Below are 15472 nucleotides of genomic sequence, written 5' to 3'. Positions count from 1 at the left end.
AAGATCATGGTGGATTTCATCTCAGTAATCTCTAGTATTTACCACTGTTTTTTCTTTCTGGATCTGCCTCTGGTGATGTCAGGTGGCGACCCTGTCTGACCTTGGGCAGTCTATTTGTGGCTACCAGGGATCCACTCTCTGTGGCTGTCTCCTTCAGCTGTTAATCTAGTCACTCTGCACTCAGCAGTCAGGTAAACGCTACAGGCTGGGGCAGAGTAATTCCTGCAGGCGGGCCTATTGCCTCCCCTCAGGCTGATGCCACTGGGGGAGGGTGGTTTGCCCAAGCAAGATGGCTCCTGCAGTATGGGTGATGACTCAGCACATGGATCCTGGTGGCTATTCCCTCAGTTCTTTCCCCAAAGCCTCCATCCCTGGTCTCTTCTCCAGCATCTCTCGTCCATTATGCCCTCCCTTTGCTGGAGGCCAAGGTAAGTGGCTGCAAATGAAAATTTATACATTGGCCCTTTAAAAGGCTCTTTGCGTTTCTAGCCGTCTGTCCCTGGTAGAGAGAAACCCTGCTGCTGCTATTCACAGCTGGATGTTATCTGGATACTTTTGGGCTCTGGTGCTGTACGCTTGGGGGCCCAGCTTGGGGTTCAGAGGGTTCAGACCCTACACTTCTCAAGGGGAAACCCCTGGCCACTGAAATGTCCCTCTGGTGCTTCTGCTACCACCTGTGGGTGCCCAGCCAGCCCTCTGGGGTCTCCTCTGCACTCCTTACCAGTCAAGTTGTGTTAAAGCTGATTCTTCTGTCTGTTCGAGGTTATAAGGCTCCTTTCTTGCTATTGTTCAGTTGTTTGTTCCAGGTGATTTCTCAACGATTTAGTTGTAATTCCAGATTGGTCCTGGGAGGAGGTCAGTGTAGCTTCCACTCCCTCCTCTGCCATCTTGGATCTCACAGTAATGTTTCTACTGTGTAATTTCATGATAATCATATGGCGTTTCTGATGCAGATTAGAATTTTTCTCCCTGGCTGCCTTGAACATTCTTTGTCATTACTTTATGGCAGTTTGAATAAAATGCATCTTGGAAAATGTCTTCTTGTGTTGATATAATTAGGTGTTAGCTTCCTCTATTCGTAAGTACAGTTCTCTCCATAGGCTTAGGATGTTTTCATCAATTCCTGTTCCCTTCTCCATCTCTTCTTCGGGAATATCTATTGTCTTTATGTTGCTCTTCCTAATGGAGTCAGATAGTTATCATGGAATTCTTTTTTTAAAAAAACTCTTAGTTCTCTCTCTTCCTCCCCCCTGGGCCATTTCTACCTTTTTATCTTCAAACTTGCTAATTCTCTCTTCCATCTGGTCTGTTCTATTCCCAATGCTTTCTAATGCATTTCTCATCCTATTTATTGACTTCTTCTTCTCCAGAAATTTTGTTTGGTTCTTTTTTTACATATTCAATATCTTTGGTGAAAAGCTCTTTTCATTAAGTAACTTTATACCTGAACTCATTAAACTGCCTTTCTGAGAACTCTTGTATCATGTTAAGCTTCTTCATAACTGCATCCTTAAATTCTCTGTCATTTAAATTACAGTCTTCCATGACTTTAAATTTGATTTCTGGAGACTTTTGATTTTGTTTCTGTGCTTCCATGTTATGTTCCCTTGCTTGTTCGTGTTATTTGATGAATTGTTTTTCTGCCTGAACATTTGAGGTAGCAAACTCTTCTTATTTCTACACTTACTTGCTCTGAACAATTCAGCAGGTGAAAGGTAGGGTACTTTCTTTTATTTTCCAGTAGATGGTGTTATAGCACAAGTTTTTGTTTTCTCTTTAGTGCACTGTTTGCACCTCTGGGATTGTGGTACAGTGTCCTCACTTTGATTAAGGATGGGGGCATTCCCTCTGTAACTTGCTCACATCAGTTATGGGGAACCACCACTGTGGTTGAGAACAGTAAAGCATACAACTCTGTTGCTAACAGAAAGGATCAAAAATCGGTGTCTAAAGCACCAAGCCTTTTAAAAAAACAAACAATACCTGGTATCTGAGATAGGAGAGCTATGTCGTTTAGTTAAGAGGGCATACAGCTCCTAAATTTATTTTCTTCAGCGCCGATCCTGTGTAACATCGTGCCCTGAAATCCTTTTCTCTGGCCTGCCTAAGTCCTTGATGGCAGTTTAGTGACCTCCTTCTGACTTCTTCTTCGTGCTAGCTTTGGACTGGCCATTTGGCTTTGACCCTTCTGGAGAAATGATTCCCCTCACTGCCTAGCCTAGCACCTGACCTTCATTAAGCAGTCATTTATTGTCTGGAGTCCCTGCTGAGAAACTCTTCCACACTGGCCTGACATTTATTTGCACTTTGGAAAGCACCCAAAGACTTAGCTCTGGGAGATGATCTTATAGTTCAGTATGCAAAAACCCTGTAAACTGCTTCTCTATTTTCCAGCGAAATGATTCTCCATTTCCAGCTACTGATTCATAGTGACACACCATTGCTAAATCTGTAGCCTCTGTTGCCGTTCTCAGACTGGCCTCTGAGACTAGAGCCCAGCGTATAACCAGTGTCAAAAGAAAGAAATGGAATGCTACTAGACCAGAATGGAAAGACACAATGACTCAGGAACCCTCTTGTTTTCTGAATCTGAGTCTCCATAGCCCACTTGGAATTAGTAGGGTTTTTGTCTGTGATAGAAAAGTACAGAGGAATTGATTGTGACATTCAGTCCAGCCTTCAAACTTCATAAGTTACCTACTTGGGGCTCCCATATGATGAATACAGGCATCATCACCACGGCTTAACAGAGGTCATGTAAGGGTATATAGCATCTGGTGTGGGAACTAGGAATTCGATAGCCAAACTCCCAGCAGGATTTGTCCGGGGCCCTTTTCCAATGCTGATGCAATACCGAAGTTCTCTGACTTTTTTTCCTGTAAGCCTACTGCAGAAATACTTCTCCAGTTCTCTTGCAGTCAAACAAAAAGAGTTTTTGGTGTATATTAATTCATTTATGTACACCCTGTCTGTGTGTGTTGGGGAGAGAGGCCATTCCTATTAGTTCTAGAAAAGGATAAACTCTAGGTTTCTGTTGGAACTTCACATTATCCATGCCATTCAGGATTTTGCTGTTTAAGAAACAACATACATGTGAACTATTATACAAAGCATGCTTAGAGAGACCCGCAATGGATTTATTAACCAAGTTTCTTAGGGTTGAGTAATTATTCTGAAAAATTTAGGAATGCTTCATGGAAGAAGTAGCCTTTGTTCTAGATTTTAAATATGCGATTTAGATAAGCTCAAAGTGAAAAAATGGAAAACAGACAAGACGAGGAGCATTCAAAATTGAGGGGACAACCATAACCCCAAAATGTAAAATCTCGCAAACATCTTTTCTATACCATAGTAATTGAGTTTCAGGAAATTTGTATTTATACATCTCTGTGGTTCAGACTGCCTGCTTTTTGTCTGATTAAACATGGAACCCTTACCATATGTCCTTTGAACCCGAGTCCAGAGGCGTGTTTGGCTGTGTTCATTTGTGGCTGAGGGAAAGTTAGGCTAAGATGAAATTGGAAAGTTAGGACGGGGCAAGAATGTGGAGAAAATTGAAGATCAACTTCACTTTGGATCTGAGTTAGCAGCAAATGAGGAACTACTAAAGGGTTTTTAAGCAGGGGAAAAACTTGATTAGGCTTGCATTAGAGGAAGATAAATTTGGTAGTATTGAAGGGGAAAGAAAACATTTCCAGAGCTGTTGCAATATAAAGAACAGAGGAAAGGCTGAGCATATATTGTAACAGTGGAAATAGAGAAGAGATGAATCTGAGAGATATTTTGAAGATGAAGTCAACAGGACATGGAGGTCGCTTTGGTTTGGTGAATAAGGAAGGTGGAAGCATTAAAGGCAACTCTAAGATTTTCGATATATATGGCTGGATGATCATAATGATTGTGATGTATTGTGAATCTATTATATACCAGGTACATGCCTTTTTTTCCATTTAATTTTCATAAGCTTTAAAGTAGATATTTTCTTCTGTACATTACATGTGAACAAACTGAGATTCAAAGAGGCTTAGTGATTTGCTCAAGTTATGTAGTCAGTAAAAATGGCTTATTTGTGCTCTGTATTCATTATTTTCAGTAATTTTTTCATAGAACAAGTATTTATGAAGTCCCTGGTAAATTTACATGTTTGAAGAGAAAAAAGAAATAAAATTTTATGAGCAAATGACTTTTTAGGAGAAATTGGTTTCCCTATCTTTCAGGAGTAATGAGAATGCATTTTTTTTAATCCTGCCTAGATGCCTACTTAAAGGTGTCCTTTGAAAGTTGGAAAGCCCGCCTCTGAACCAAAGATGTCTTTAGACATCTGTAGTCTAAATTTGACAAAAAATTAGGGCATCTTTGAAAGAGCTGGGGCTACAAGAAAATGGGAGAAACATGGGACACCCTGAGAAGAGACACATTGCCTTATTCTAAGGTAGAAAGAGTTCCCTCAGACACAAACAGTTCAGAAAGAAATGCACGAACGTTCTCTGGCTTGAATCAAGGGGAAGGAAGAGACAGTTTAAATTTATCTGCAGTAAATTTGCCAGTTGATCAACCAAAATTAACAGTTTCTTTTGAGCTCACAGTTTCTATGAAATGCATTTTTATCAGTCTTTCCAGCTTTAAACAGTTATACCCACAACCCAAGCCTACTAGATCAAAAACAAAAGTGAGGGAAAGATATTCATATTTTTCCAGAGATAATTATTTTTTCTGAGCAGATGATGAATGAAAGCATTAATTGGGTCTTGAACTGAAAATCCATTAACTTTATGTTAGGTTCAGACACCAAAAATTGAAGTTAAGTCATTCATTAATTAAGCAACTGTTTACCAAATGTCTATTATGTATCAGACTAGATGCTGGTGATAGCAAGGATAATATGGTTCTTGCTGTTATGAAACTATCTATACATAATAGTAGTAAATACACAGTACAGCAAACAGATACTTGCAAAATAGTAGTATAAGTATTGTGCTAAGGGAAGAGTCAAGCTGTCAGAGGGGCATAGAGATAAATGTAATCAAGCTTAAGAACAGGAAAGAGATCTCTATTATAGCCAGAGATGAGAGTACAAGATAGGAATTCATGAGACATGAAAATGAACACATAAGATTGGTCTAAGTCATGCAGAAACGTACAAACCATGTGAGGAAATATGTGTTTATCCTAAAAGCTACTGTGAACCATTGAAGGGTCAGGAGCAGGGGAGAAAGTAAAAGAACCAGTCTTTTGTGTTGGGCTTTCTCTGGAAACAGTGAGGATGTGGTGAATGATGGTGACCTGAGGTAGAGTGGTGGGAATGAGAATGGAGAAAAGTGGGTGAGTGTAAGAGACTTTTTGGAGGTATAATTATTACAAATTGATGATTCATTGGGGAATAATAGAGAAATCAAGGATAATGTTCAGGTTTCTGAGTTGAGCAACCGTATTGTATGGTAGTGTGATCATGGGAAGAGAAGAGAGTTTGAGGAAAAGATGGTAAGTTCAACTTTCAACATATTGAATTTGAGTTCATGTGAGATACTCATGTAAAGTTTTTTAGCAAGCACTTGTGAAATATAAATTTGAAGTTTAGGAAAAAGCTTTTGCGTATATAGGTTTGAGAATCCTTAGTCTATAATGAACTTTTTATTTAATAAAATATATATGTTAGTGTTCTCAACATCTCTGACTTTCTGTGTATAGTTTATTATATTCAAGAGACTCTCTAGTCTACATAGTCAGAGCGCAATGTGGAAGGTGGGGAGAGAAGAGACCCAGGTATTTCATGAATTCACATGGACAAATTACAACTCTCTGGATATTTGTTTCTTCCTTAGTAAACCAGGACAAACTAAAAGAAAAAGGGCAACTATTTCTAATTGTGCTTTCCACATGATCAGGTAGTTGCTAGGTTTACATATATTAATAGATGTAAAGGGCTTCAAATAGTTGTCGGTGCTATGTCAGTAGTTTTGTTGAATTAGGGTTCCATTAATTTGCCTGCTGCCTTAATTTAAGGTAGCAGTGGTCGTCCCAGAATTGTTTTGCAACAATGAAGAACTATCCTGTTGAGTTTCTTTGCATTCCTATACTCATAAACACTTAGGTGAGTGTTTTCTAAAAGTGGAATTGTTGGGTCAATGGGTATATGCATTGAAAATATTTCTAGATATTGCCAAATTGCCTTTCAAAACATTGTCTGAATATATCTTATTCCCACATCCTCACCAACACTGGATGTTATCAATATGATCTTTGGCAATCTGATATTTTGCCTGTATATTAAAATTTCCATGAAATTCACCAACATTTCTGGGAATGAGAGTAGAATTTTGTTGAAGTAATGATTCTTTATTAAGAATGAGACTGGATAAAGTTTCAATCCTGAAACCTGAATAGACCATATATTAGAAAAGGCTGATGTGGGATATATTGAGTCTTTTAGTGTTAGGAAACTTTTTTCTTGAATAACATTTCAGTACCTTAAAAAATAACATCTGCAAACAACTAATATGAAGTGGCAGCATCTTTGTCCTCTCTATGACTTTCAAGGATTCTGAATAAATGTGAAAATCTCTACATTTTATGCACCAAACCCAAAACACATCAGGGTGATGAGATAAATGATTGAATTACTGGAAAACAATCGGAAGCTGCCAGATTCTATGGTAACTTCTTGAATCAGAAAGCATTTTTCTCCCCATGAGAATCTGGTATAAGTTACCCCACAGCTGTAAGAGATCTGATCAAGGAAAAGAACCAAAGATGATCTCAGCATAAGCATTGCTGGCTTCCTGTTTCTGTATACTCTAAAATGTCATTAGGCTGAAATGCAAAGAGCTAGAGAAAACACTTGGAATAAAGCTGATTTCAGATTTACAAGCCAGACTGATTTTTGGCAGGTTAATCACTTTGTAACTAAATTGCTTACTCTTGTTTATTCTTTGGTTGCTAAGATGACTTGACCAGATCAACTGTTCTGGGATCTATATGTACATTTTTCTACAACCCAAAAAGATAAACAACAATTTTTTATGACATAATGTAAGTATGGCCTTTAATAGGTTATAATGATAATATTAAGAACCTAGAGAACTTGGCATCTGATTAGATGGCAGTGGCAGAGATTGGGATTTGGAGAAGGGTAAATATGCAAAAACGAGGTAATATTTTCAACCTTAAAGAGTGTAAAACCGATAACAGAAATAGGAAGCTTGGTAAATGATCTGATATTGTGAGAAAGGTGATCGGTTTGAAGGGAACTTTGGAAGCCTTATATTTTGGCTGGACTTGAGAGGAAAGTACTCCAAAAAAACAGACAAATGTCATTTCAACAGAGGAATAAGCACTGTAATGGTGGCGATTGTAGTGGTGCTATAATCTGACATAAAGTCAAAGTCCCTGGTTTAGTAACTTTTGACTGTTAAGGAGATAAGGCTTCTATCTGGGAACACTGGCCTAAGGTTATAGAGACAAGGTAAAAATAACAGATCAAAACACCAGAGTCTAGAAGGGTTTGGAGAAGGCAAAGTGAAGCAGGAAAAATATTTTCAAACAGGAGAATAAGGATACATTCTAAGAGCTGAGTACCCTGCCCTGTTTGGATCAGTTGAGGCATTGCATAGTGTTTAATGAATAGTTTTGCTATTTAGGAATTTATACTTTAAAGCAGGGATTAGTATTGATAAATTATGGCCTGCTGTCCAACTATATGGCCCGTCACCTATTTTTTTATGCCCTGAAAACTAAGAATATTTTTACATTTTTAAATGGTTGAAACAAATTAAATCAGAAAATTTCATGGCATGTGAAAAATAAAGTTTTATTGGAACATGGCCATGTGACTATTTTTAGGTAGGCTACTTTTGGGCTACAAAGGCAGAGCTGGGGACTTGTGACAGAGATCATGTGGCTTAGAAAGGCAAAAATACTTACAACCTGGCCCTTTCAGAAAAAATTTGCTGACCTGGTACTGAAGAGTCACCCCATGCAACTGTTATAGCTGGTAATCAATAATGGTCTCACTGAATATTGGTTTGGGGACTGTCTTTACTTTTTACTCTTACCTTGCCATGAGCTTACACTGCTTTGTGGGCTGGAGAGTTATGTGTCCTGAACATTCCCCCTGACAACATCATACATATATCTTCACTGAAAGCCCGACTACCTGTCTGAGCTTTGCAAATCCAGGGATTGCAAATATCACTAGCACTTTTTATCCATTGTCAGTGGGCGTTGGCAGGGCCACTTCACACCTTTCACTTAGTCTCTTTTCTCCCTGGCTCATCGTTGTACTTCATCCTCTTTATTCATGCTTTCTCTAACTACAGTATTCCAGCTAATGATGCACAACTAATTTCTCCATTCTTAATTCTGTCTCCCCGGCTGCATTGATACCATTTCAAAGTATAGAAACTGCTCACATTTTGTCAACATATTTTAAATTTTAGATCATACTTCCCTCCATATCTGCTAGAAAATAGGTTCATAGATTGAATTGGTTCAAAACTCCCTGAACAAGTGAATCACACATGCAAATAATTAAATAGAGCTCTATGTTACAGAAAGTATGCCACAATGGTTTGCCTTTCTGTGGTATCGTTGGGGTTCTTATATATGGCATTAAAATTTCTCCACATGGGATACATTTGGGGAGCTTTCAGTCAAATTTTCATAATAATAATCATATATCCTGGGGTGAGGATGAGTCCCTTATATATCCAAGTAGATACATATACATATATCATATACATATATCCCTTAGGTATCCTTATTTGTGCCAAAACAAAATTACTTTACATATACTATGATAAAATATATCTTACCCTGTTTCAGGGCTCAGAATGGCACACACACACACACACCACACACACACACACACACACACACACACGGGTTGAACATGTAAAAATGGTGTATTCAAATATGTAAACAATAACAATACAGAAGTAGGGTAAACTATATTTTCAACATCCACTCAATGAAGTAAATGGGAAAACGTTGAGTTCTGATTGCTGCTCAGGTAATTTTTTATTATTACATGAAAGTGTGAATCAACTAATTAAGCAGAATATAAAGGAAAGAAAAGTAGTAATAGTGATTTGCTGCCAAAAATTGATAGTGGATAATTGCTAATCAACTCCTTTTTCTTTTCTTCAACATCAAGCTGTTGCCTTTACTTTTGTATTTATTTATTTATTTTAAGAGAGAGGGGAAAGGAGGCAGAAAGAGAGGGAGAGAAACATTGATATGTGAGAGAAACATTGATATGTGAGAGAAACATTGATTGGCTGCCTCTCTCATGCCCTCAACCAGGGACCTGGCCTGCAACTCACGCATCTGCCCTGACTGGGAATTGGACAGGCAACCTTTTGATTCAGAGGCCTGTGCCCAATCCACTGAGCCACACCAGGCAGGGCTGTTGTCTTTGCTTTTGACTAGACTAATGGACAGACATTTTCTTCGTATATTTTTCATCTGTCACAGTGAAAGGCATCAATTTTAAGCAGATCTACTCTAGAAACAGCTAACACTTGAACATCAAGTCATGGCACCTCAAATTGACAAGGAGGTTAGCATTGGTATGGTTCTGAGAAACATAAAAGCATTCCCTGATATCCTGGAGCTAAACTGGTACTCTCACATAGACTGTATGTTCCTTTTATAATAAATAATGTCATAGAACACTAATATACATAAGGCCACTCTCATCATAAAGGACCGAGTCAAAAACAAGACCATTTCATAATGATGTTTGTACACAAACAAAATGTGAGCATTGTCCAAGCCACAAAATACCAAATGCTCTTCTGTCTCAGTGATATGAGAGACTAATGCTCCTTTACCAATTACAGATTTAGTTTCACCCTTGTTTTCTTTAATTCTGGATGAGATTTATTAAGACACCCAAACACAGAAATGGTGGATGCCTCACTTTCTGACATCATCCAACTCAAAGACAAGCCTGTTTCCTTAAAATATCACCAAAATCTAACACAATTCCAAATTTTATAAGTCCTTTCTAAATAGCCTCTTACTGAGATATCACATATTACCCCGTGATGCACATTCTCATTTGCTATACCTAGTAATTAACCCGAACTGTTTAACTATAGGTGTGTCCCTAGCTTGTCTTTGACCAAAGGAAATTGACAGAAATAGTAGACTGAGTTTCAGTTAAAGCCATCACCGACTTAGACTAGGACCTTCAAATTTAGTGTACATATCTGAGACCCATTGTGTCTCTTACTATGCAATAGCCACCAGACCTTAACTAAGAGGAAAGTTCATGCTCAATCGGGTTCTAATATTTTCTTGGGTGCTTTCAGCATTGAGTTTATATTATTTTCCTAGAAATGAAGTCCTTTGGAATGTTTATGGTAATCTCATCAGATTTATATTGTTCCTTGGTGAAATTGTTTTCTACCTTTCGGACATACGCTTCCATAATCTGTTTATTTGTCTGGTATCTTGAGTGTTGTCTCTAAGTGGAAAAGTTTATGTGAAGAGTTCATGCTTAGGTTCTATAGGATAATTCTTAAATTGGCCCCAGGAGCTCAGGAGTTCAGAATGTCTCCTCAAAATGGTATTCTTTGGACAAAATTTTCCTGAAGACTTTGTATTAGATTTTTATGCTATGTAACAAATTATGACAAACTTATCAGCTTAAAACAATACTCACTTATTATCTTACAGCTTCTATTGGTCAGAAGTCTGAAAACCCTGAAACCAGGCTCTCTGCTTCAGGGTTTCATCAGGCTGTAATACAAGTGTCAGCCAGGGCTGGGATCTTATCAAAGGCTCAACTGAGGAAAGATTGCTTTCAATATATCTCAGGTTGTTGGCAGAATTTAGCTCCTTGCATTTGAAGGACTGAAGTCTTCGTTCGTTTGATTTTTTTCTGACTGTTGGCTTGAAGTTCTTAGAGACTACCTTGCTATGTGGCCCTCTTATATCATCTAGCCTGAAAGGATAGTTTCTCACTTGGGGAAGGACCGAGATGGCTTTTGAAGAGCTTTCAACTGATTAAGGCAAGCTTACCCAGAGTAATCTCTTTTGATTAACCCAGAATCAACTGATTTGCGACTTTAATTACATCTTTCAAATCCTTTTAGTTTTTTTTGTATGCTGTTGATTAGATGCAGGTAACGAATTCACCCACACTTAAGGGGAGATCATTGGGTGTCATCTTAGGTTCTGTCTACCACAGTAACCATTTCAAAATTCTCCCTTAGTCTTGCCTTGGAGTCCCTGAGAGCTGTTTTGCTGAGTTTCACCAGTCCAGAATTAGGAGGAATTGTCTAGCTCTTAACTGGTGAATGGCTTTACTTTAGCCAAGCTTTGAAGACATGAAATTCTCCAAACATCAGTTTTGTGGCCTGTTCAGTTCTCATTGGGTCTTCTCAATCTACAACTTTGCCTCTTATAGGTTAAATACCTGTTCCCTTCACGTTGTCTAACAATAATGCTAATGTGTAAGCTTACCTGGCCCAATTTTACCAGAGATGATGTGGAATTTTATGAACCATTTTGGGTAAATGTTATTTTATTTTATTGTATTATTTTATTTTTTATCCTCACCTGAAGATATATTTATTTTAGAGACAAAGGAAGCTGGGCAGGGGGAGAGAGAGAGAGAGAGAGACGAGAGAGAAACATTGATCAGTTGCCTCCTGTAGGCACCCTGACTGGGGATTGAACCTGCAATCCAGGTATGCAGGTTCATTCCAGTTATGCTGACTGGAAATCAAACCCTTAACCTTTTGGTGTAGGAGACAATGCTCCAACCAACTGAGCCACCCATTCAGGGGTTTTTAAAATTAAAAAATTTTTTTGCTTGCTATAGAATTTCTGGCTGATATTGTTTTTCTTAGTTTAAATGCCATTCACTGACTTCTGGATGCCATGGTTTCTGATGAGATGTCAGCTTTTAATTTTATTAAGGGTCCCTTATACCTGAGATACTGTTTCTTTGTTGCTACTTTCAAGATTCTCTTTGTTTTTGGCTTTTGGCAGTTTGATTATGTTGTGTCTAGGTATGATCTCTTTGAGTTTATAACATTTAGAGTGTATTGAGCTTCTTGGATATATGTATTAATTTTTTACCATTTTAATTTTTTCATCAGATTAATGCTTTTATCATTTGTTCTTTGAATATTTTACCTGCCTCTTTATCTCCTCCCCTATGAAACTCTCATTAAGTGTTAATTTGTATTTTTGATGGTATCCCAAGTATCCTAACTGTTCATTTTTCTTCATTCTTTTTTAAGTCTAGTTTTCAGAACAGAGAATTTCCAATTGTTCAGTCTTCAAATTTACATTTTTTTTGTATATTTCTCCTCTGCATTATTTTTCTCCTTTGTATTTTCAGTAAAATTTATTTCAGTTTTTTTGTGCTTTTCAACTCCTGAATTTCTATTTGGCCTTAAATTTTTTTTCTCCTTCTTTATTGATGTGCTTTAGTGAGGCACAATTTTCACACTTTATTTATTAAGGAAAGAGAAGCTACATTTTGGTCAGATTTATTGTAACAAAATTAACTAAAGTATGCCCAAATTGATCTATAATATGAATCTATTTTTAAATTTATTGGTGTGACATTGGTTAATAAAATTATATAGGTTTCAGTTGTGCAATTCCATGATAGGTCATCTGTATATTGTGTTGTGTGCCAACAACCCAAAGTTAAATCTTTCACTATATATTGGACCACCTTTACCCTATAATGCTCCTTACCCCCTCTTCCTTCTGGTAACCACAATACTGATTGTGTCTATGAGTTTTTGTTTGTTTGTTTTTCTTATTTGTTCACTTGCTGCTTTCAGATTTATACCCCACATATGAATGAAATCATATAGTTCTTAACTTTTTCTGACTCATTTTGCTTAGTGTGATATTTTCAAGATCCATCCATGTTTTTCCAAATGGCAGTATTTCATATTTTCTTATGGTTGAGTAGTATCCCATCGTATGTATGTACCAAAACTTCTTTATCCAATTATCTATTCAAGGGTACTTCAGTTGTTTCCCTGTCCTGGCCACCATGAAAAATGCTGCAATGAACATAGGAGTATATATATATATTTGCAAATAAATGTTTTCAATTTTTTTTGATAGATACCCAGAAGATAGGTTGCTGAGTCATGTGGTAACTCTATGTTTAATATTTTGAGAAGCCTCCATACTGTTTTCCCCAGTGGCTATACCATTTTATATTCCCACCAGTAGGGAATGAGGGTTCTATTATCTCCATAACCTCTCCAACACTTGTAATTACTTGTCTTCTTGATAATAGCCATTCTAACAAGTGTGAGGCCGTATCTCATTGTACTTTTTGATTTGCACTTTCCCAGTAGCTAGGGAAAGTGAGCATCTTTTCATCTATCTGTTCTCTCCATTTGTATTTCTTCTTGGTAGAAGCATCCAGGTTTTCTGCCCATTTTTTAATCAGATTGTCTATTTCTTTGGTGTTTAGTTGTATGTGTTTATATACATAAATGTGTATATATACATGATATTAACCTCTTGTCAGAGCTATTGTTTGCATTATCTTCTACCATTCTGTTGGTTGCTTTTGTGCTTTGTTGGTATTTTCTTTTGCTGTGCAGAAACTTTTTAGTTTGCTATAGACCCATTTATTTATTTTGACTTTAGTTCCCTTGCCTTTGGGGACAAATTCATAAAATGTTCTCTAAGACCACAGACCATATGTTTAGTATCTATGTTTTCTTCTAAGTAATTTATTGTTTTTGGTTTTATATTTAGATCCTAGATTAATTTTGAGATAATACTTGTATATGGAGACCAACAGTAGTCTAGTTTCATTCTTTTGCATGTCTTTTCAGTTTTCCCAGCACCATTTGTTGAAGAGACTTTCTTTTATCCATTGTGTGTTTTTGGCTCCTTGTCAAAACCAAAGTGGGGAAGGATTGAGGGAGGGAGAGAGGAGGGGGCAGGGGAAAGTGGTGGGGGGAAGGCAGAGACAAATGTATTTGGATTTTTTAAATTAATTAATTAAAAAAAATTATTTGCCGATATACATATGGGTTTATTCTGGGCTCTCAATTCTGTTCCATTGGCCTATGTGCCTGTTTTTCTGCCAGTACCATGCTGTTTTGATTATTGCTGCTCTGTAGTATAATTTTAAGCCTGGGAATGTAATACTTCCTGTTTCATTCATTTTTTTTTCAGATTTTGCTTTTGCTACTTGGGTTTTTTTAATGGTTCTACACAAATATGATTATTTTTAAAATTTTTATTTCTTTAAAAAATGTCATTGGGATTTTGATGAGGATTGCATTAAATCTGTATGTTGCTTTGGGTAACATGCCCATTTTAACTATGTTGATTCTTTCAATCCATGAACGTGGGGTATCTTTCCATTTCCTAGTGTCTTTTTCAATGTCTTTTAATGATAATTTGTGGTTTTTAGTGTACAAGTCCTTCACATCCCCTGTTAGGGTTCTTCCTAGGTTTTTTATTCTTTTTATGGCAATTGCAAAAGGAATTGTTTTTTATTTTCTTTTTCAGAAATTTTATTGTTATTATATAGGAACGCAGTGACTTTTTGTGCATTGATTTTTTTTTTATCCTGCAACTTTACTGTATTTGTTTATTGTTTCTAATAGTTTTAGTGGAATCTTTAGGGTTTTATATATAAAGAATAATTTCATCTGTAAAAAGTGACTATTTTACTTCTTCATTCCCAATTTGGATGCCTTTTATTTTTCTCTTGCCTCATTGCTCTGGCGAGGACTCCCAGCACTATGCTGAACAGTGGTGAGAGTGGGCATCCTTGTCTTGTTCCTGAACTTAGAGGAAGAGCTTTCAGTTTTTCACAGTTGAGTGTGATATTAGCTGAGGGTTTGTCACATATGGCCTTTACTATGGGAGGTACTTACTATACCCATTTTATTGAGTGTTTAATTATAAATGGATGTTGTATTTTATCAAATGCATTTTGCTGCATCTATTGATAAGATTACATGATTTTTATCCTTTCTTTTGTTGATTTCGTGTGTTACGTTAATATATTTGCATATGTGGAATCATTATTGTGCCCATGGAATGAACCCCACTTGATTGTGTTATGTTATTTTTAATGTATCGTTGTATTCAATTTGCTAGTATTTTGTTTAGGATTTTTGCCTCTTTATTTGTCAGTGATATTGGTCTGCAGCTTTCTTTGCTTGTGCTATGCTTGCCAGGTTTTGCTATCCAGGTTATGTTGGCCTCATAAAATGTGTTAGAATGTATAGACTTTCAATTATTTGTAAGAATTTTAGAAGAGTAAGTATTAAGTCTTCTTTGAATGTTTGGTAGAATTAACTAAGGAAACCATCTGACCCCAGTCTTTTATTTTTTGGAAGGTTTTTGATGGTTATTTGAATTTCCTCACTATTATTTGGTCTGTTTAGATCTTCCAGTTCTTCATGATTCAGTCCAAGAAGGTTAAATATTTCTAGGAACTTTTCCTCTTCTAGCTTAT

The 15472-nt window shown here is 36.9% G+C and overlaps 1 protein-coding gene across 1 annotated transcript in view; it reads left to right on the top strand.

The window, feature by feature from the left end:
• The first annotated feature begins 254 nt into the window (after positions 1-254).
• LOC129065395 (putative P2Y purinoceptor 10) overlaps positions 255-15472 on the top strand; it is a 67888-nt gene continuing 52670 nt past the window's right edge. The window contains exon 1 of the mRNA XM_054566651.1: positions 255-428. Coding sequence (XP_054422626.1) covers positions 256-428 — 173 coding nt within the window. The 5' untranslated portion in view covers position 255. The remainder of the gene's footprint in view (positions 429-15472) is intronic.

The sequence above is a fragment of the Pteronotus mesoamericanus genome, unplaced genomic scaffold, assembly GCF_021234165.1.
Source record: "Pteronotus mesoamericanus isolate MK-2021 breed Mesoamerican mustached bat unplaced genomic scaffold, CSHL_Meso_final contig_177, whole genome shotgun sequence".
Classification (NCBI taxonomy): Eukaryota; Metazoa; Chordata; class Mammalia; order Chiroptera; family Mormoopidae; genus Pteronotus; species Pteronotus mesoamericanus.
Note: the sequence above shows the minus strand (reverse complement) of the source record. Positions and strands in the feature narration are given on the sequence as shown.